General features: G+C 38.7%; 1 protein-coding gene across 1 annotated transcript in view; it reads left to right on the forward strand.

Annotated features, from left to right (window-relative positions):
- Positions 1-5,277, forward strand: part of kcnh5a (potassium voltage-gated channel, subfamily H (eag-related), member 5a) — an 80,074-nt gene extending 74,797 nt beyond the window's left edge. Inside the window, exon 12 of the mRNA XM_053675892.1 lies at positions 1,724-5,277. Within this exon, the coding sequence (XP_053531867.1) occupies positions 1,724-2,908 (1,185 nt within the window). The 3' untranslated portion in view covers positions 2,909-5,277. The remainder of the gene's footprint in view (positions 1-1,723) is intronic.
- The last annotated feature ends 723 nt before the right edge of the window (positions 5,278-6,000 follow it).

A 6,000-nucleotide genomic window follows, 5' to 3' on the forward strand; every position in this document is an offset into this window, starting at 1 on the left:
ATTCTTCCATTTTACTAATTCTAGTTGCAAGTACAGGTGAAAAGAGGTGAAAGCTATTTATTTTTTATGCAAATGATTTGAACTGTATCCCAAACCAGAGAATACAGAGGGGGCAAGTAAAAACAAAATCCAAATGCTTAACCTGAGATAGTCATTAGATAGTGTGATTGGAACCTTATTAAAAATAACAAGCTGTGTGGAGAATATCCTCTATAGTATGCCAGGCTGGGCCACTGGGGCACCCAGAGGGAAGCTCAAGTGGCTAATTAGCACTGCCTAATTAATACCATATGCGATCAAAGCTTCTGTCACATGCATAGCTGAAGAGAGGTAAATTACAGAAGGAGAGTCTGGGTCTGGGTCTAGAATGAATTGCTGGCTTGCCAGAGGCTGCATTGCTTTTTCTTGCCCACAGATCCACTTATCTACAGCTTTTTACTTCCTGAAGGACAACGTGTTACTTGTTAGCTATTTGTAGTTTAAATATTTAAAAGAGCACTGTTTGTTAGGGAATTGAGCATATACTGCATTTTGTTTGGCAAAGCTCCAGGCATGTTTGATGCAGCTCCATGCAGAGAACCCTCCTAAACTGTAGCTTCAGTCTTCAGTTGACCTGCATAAAGCAGCACAAATAGGGCTATAACAAAAAGTTTCATATATCTGAAACAGTTGGAAATTGATCAGGAATTAGACTTAATTGCCCAAAGGTCAGCATTTTAGAATTGCGCAGTTTGGTTAATTTGTAAGGTTACACCACAGTGTCTGGGGTAACAACACACTGTCTGGGGTAACACCACACTGTCTGGGGTAGCACCACACTGTCTGGAAGCATTGCAAGACAAGAAAACCATTCCTGAGAGTATTTGACAAAACACAGCACCTGAATTTCACGAAGCATCATTAGAATTTCATTTAGCATTGTATGTTGTCAAATGAGACTAAAATCAAATGTTTTGGTCATTTACCCCATCAGCATGTTGGCAACAAAAGGAGACTGCATACAAGACAAAGGACCTGATACCCCACTGTAACCTAGGGAGGGGGTCATTGATTATTTGGGGCTGGTGGTTTTGGGTCTCTTGTGAACATTGATGGCATCATGAATTCTGATTAATACCTGGATATTTCTGGTTGTCGTTGCCAGAATGCACACATTTTGCCAAATATAGGGCTTTCATAGCTGTCAATAAGCTAGACATACTACAAAATCAACTCAGAAAATGGTTAAAGAAAGACCAAATCAGTGGTGCAATGATCAGCTCTGTCTCCAGATTTGAACTCTACTGAAAACATGAATCGGTCTGAATTGAAGAAGGAAGTTCACATGCACAAACCTAAGACTATAAAGGATCTTAAAATGTTTTGCAGCGAGGAGTGGACTGAGTGGACCTTTACAAATGTCTCCAACCTTGTTAATCATCACAGAAAGAGACTCTTATCCAGGGCAGGTGTCACGAAATATCAATTGTAAGGGTTATAAAACAATTGTTTTGTAGAAAACCATACACCACTTTAAAAAATTGTGTTAAAAAAACAAAAACAAATAACAAATCCAAACATTGAGAATTTACTGTATAAAATGTCCTTGAGCTTAAAAATATCATGCATATATATGGTAATTATGGTTATATATATATATATATATATATATATATATATATATATATATATATATATATATATATATATAAAGCTGAATTAAAGAATTGTTGCCTTTTCACAGATTGTCTTCCGTAAAATCGCGGATGTGAAGAAGGAGGAGGAGGAGAGGAGACACCAGAAAAACGAGGTGACACTCTCCATTCCTGTCGACCATCCAGTCCGCAAACTCTTCCAGAAGTTCAAACAGCAGAAAGAGATGAGAGCACAGGGGTCCTTGCTGCCTGACCTGGAGAGGAACCAGCTCCATATGGAGCACCAGCTCCATCCACTGGCCCACCACCACCACCACCATCAGCAGCACCATTATCCTCAGTCCCAATACCAGGTGCACCACTCACTCCATCATCACCATGGACCCTCTATGCAAAATGGGGCTCCTGGTTTGGGTGGAGGTAGTGGTAATGGTGGCTCCACAGTTGTTACTGTTTCACAGATAACCCCAGTTCAAAACTCCCTGGCATATGTTCAGACAGAGGACTTCAGTGGGAGAGCCTGCCATGAGGCCATGGAGCTTAAGCCCAGTCTCAGTATGGTTGACCAGAACTGTCTAAAGTTTACTAGTCCTGTCCGACCCAGGGGTGGTGGTGGTGGTGGACGGGGATGGATGCGTCTCAGGAACACAGAAAATGGAGCTTCACTTGCTCCTCCATCTAACTCAGATTGGCCACAGAGGGAGGAGGAGTGGGGAGATGTTACGCATCCCCTGAGATTGCTCCCAGAAGATACCAAAAACCAGGCAGCTGAAGGTAAAGAATCCATTACAGTCAGTTTAAACAGAAATGGGAGTGACATTGGAAATGGAGGCACTGAAGGAGCAGATGAGAAGAGTGCACTACACAAGACAGATTCTTGTGACAGCGGTATCACCAAAAGTGACTTACGCATTGACAGGGTAGGTGACTCTCGTAGCCCCATGGAGCGGAGTCCATTTGAACAGCCTAGCCCTGGAGTAGGGGCCTTGACCACAAGAAGTCTTTCTTTCCTACCTGTGCCTGAGCAGGCTCTGCTTCAAAGCACCTTACAGGAGGCTAAGATGGAACTTAAGGAAGACATCCAGACCCTGAGTGGTCGTCTGTCTGTCCTGGAGGCCCAGGTGGGGGAGATTTTAAGACTGCTCTCAGAGCAGAGGAGGTCAAGCCCACAACCACAGACTTCAACCCCCAAAACCAAACTCGAATGTCAGGACATTTTCATTGTCTCAAGACCTATTACTCCTGAGGCAGACAAAGATGATGAACCTTTTTGAATCAAGAGAGAAACATTTATTTATTTATTTAATAGAGGTTGGTGGGTTTATTTATAATCTTACCTCTTCTCAATAAGAAATAGAAAAACCTGTTGAAGGGGTAAAAAAATATTTGTACTGTAAATAGATGCATGTCCAGCTGGAATCTGGCCTGCCAATGAAGTCTACTTTAAGAATAGTAATTGCTTGGACATTCATGACTGCATGCAAAATTATTTAAAAAGACACAATTTTTATACTGACCCCATGTGCTGGACTATCTCTTGACTAATATTTCAGGGCATTTATCTTCAAGAGCAGTCGCATTGCACGGTGCACACAGGAGCTCTGTGGCTGTAATGAAGGCTTGGTGTGGTATTTGGTAGCATTGCTTGAACAAAACACCTCTGCAGACTTACTTAGCTATTTTCATATTTTCCACAATATTTTCCCCCACATATCCCCATATCTTGTTCATTTCAAGTATGTCTAACGCCCTACAAATCATAGCATGCAGACTGGAGATGGATATCCAAAAGAGATTATTTTTATCTTCTAATATAGAAATAAAAAGATATGTAGCTCTTATTTTTATCAACATATGCCCATGGAGCAATATTTTCATGTTAAATTTGACACTAGAGAATGTGGGATGGGTTGGGAAATGTTTTGGTATGATGTGAGTGCATGCTGGATTTGTAATATTAATTGGCATGAAAGGGAGAACTAAGTGATCATTAAGTTGTACACATTAACATGTCCAACTTTGGTATGGACTAAATTTTGGGAGAAGTCTTAGAAGCATGAACATACCCATGTCTATATTATCATAAGCATGAACATGTTTTTTTTTTCTGCATGGGTAACAAGTCCTTTTGGTACATTAATGTAAACATTGAAGATGCTAATTTGGTAAATTGATCTGTTTTCCTATTGTTTTCCTATTTTGTTCATTTCACTTTACCCTTACATTGACAAGTTAAACAAGCTGAATTGAACTTGAAGAAAACTATATGATTGGAAACTACATGTTTTTGTTTGGTCATGTAGCTGAAGAGGGCATTGATTAGAAAAGCAAAGAATATTTGCATGCTATCCTCCTCAAACCCATTGTGCACTCAGTGCACAGTTATTTAGTAACACTATACATGTTCCTTAATCAGATTTTGAGCTCTATTTTTTCTCCTTTTTTCAATTAATGAATAAATTGTTAGAAATCTCAAGAGTCAAGAAGGTACAGCACAAACCCAGTATGACTGTGGCTGTAGTGAGCTGAATGACTGAGAGAAATATTGAAAAATTCTTTCTCCATATACATATGTATTATGAATAGTTTAGCATAAATCCAGGAGTTAAAATCAACTGGATCACAGTGAATATTCAGAATGTAGTACTATACTTTTTTTTTAATTTTTAATTTTTTTATAGATATTGTTCAGTTGTTTAATTTACTGACATTGAAAATACAATTAAGTATGCAGTATAAACCCAATTTTGTGTAAGAGGAATTGTGTCCATTTACCAAATATTTGTAAAACTCTTCATCCTAAAGTTTCCTTATAGCTTTTCTATGGATACATCAAATTTGCCTAATTATACTGGCCTTAAAATTGACAAGCAATAACCTTTCAGTTGAAGTAGGGTTGGTCTCTGGTTTTCAGTCCTAGGTGTGTACAATCATGTAATAACTAACAGTGGGAGAATAAACATACTGAAAACACTGACCTTTACAGACATAAAATACTGGAGGCCATGTAGATGCTTAATTTCCCCTCAAAGGTGCAAATGGTTCGATCTGCACATAGATTCATGATGTGATTGCTGTTAATGGAGGAACCCTAACACAGTCATGATTTTGCTCAAGAAAACCAGGGTATCACTAAAAAACCAGGGTGAGCTGGTATTAGCTTTTGTATTAGACATGCTGAGTAACCAAGATAACATATACAAAGGATATCATTGTTGGTGCAGAAGAGCAAGAATAGATGGACATGTACAGGATGATTAGCGATTATATCTTCACAATATAATAACTTTCACAAATGTGACATGTTGGCATAACATTAATCTTAACCTCATAATACACATGCTCAGCTATTCTAATCTGAGTCAGCTATTTTGGGTTTGAATGCTTTTTTTCCCCACCCCTTTTTTAAAGATAAATTTGGTTAGCGGTTATTAACAATTTCATAAAGTTTATCTTGGTAAATGTACTGCCTCAGCATTTCTTATTCTACATCATTCTTCATGATTCATTTTACTCAGGCTTTGAGAGTGTATCTGAGAGTGTACGTTATACACAGGTACAGTTATATGAGATCAGAGAATAATGATTAAAACTTTTTTGCGGCAAATGTATCTTAAATAAATCATAGTTGTTATTAAAACCATTTTGCATAATTGTTTAGTAATGTAAAGAAGCTAATGTTTTCTACTGTGGGCCTTTGTCTTCACTGAAAGAACACAAAGTAGCATAGGGCCATTAGTTTTGCTCCTTTTCCTCTGTGCAATCCAACTGAGTTACTGTTTATCTCTACATGACACACGACAGAGTAGCACAAAGACTGTAACATGAATATCAACATTTTATGGCCATCGAGATAACAGATGCTAAACAATCATTTGTTTGAATATGCTTTCTGAAAGTTAGCCTGGTTTTTGCTCTGCCAGACATCAGAACTACAAAATGATAAGGTTAGAGTCTGTCTACTTTTCTCTGGTGCACAATGGAGCTCCAGAAATTTGCAGAGGAAAGAAGAAGGCGTTTGACTGCATGCTGCATTTCCGATGCGTCCAACACTTGATGCCAATAAGAATGATGTCTGCCTGCCAAATTGGTACTTTGCTGCAAATTTTTTCACACATGTACAAAATGCAAGGGGGCCTGGGAAAGAAGACTTTTAGTGCTGGGAAATGCAGACGATGCACCGAGAGATACTGTACCATTGTGTGTAGTCAGCAAACACAGCAGCCAAGTATTATAAATGATGTATAGCTGGGTGTTGTTTTAAAGAGGAGGGGCGTTGCAATATAGCATGCTATTTCTCCCACATATTCTATATCATATTAATACACTAGACACCTCTGCTGCATGGTACAGCATTTACTTGTTG

The sequence above is a fragment of the Ictalurus punctatus genome, chromosome 25 (assembly GCF_001660625.3).
Source record: "Ictalurus punctatus breed USDA103 chromosome 25, Coco_2.0, whole genome shotgun sequence".
Classification (NCBI taxonomy): domain Eukaryota; kingdom Metazoa; phylum Chordata; class Actinopteri; order Siluriformes; family Ictaluridae; genus Ictalurus; species Ictalurus punctatus.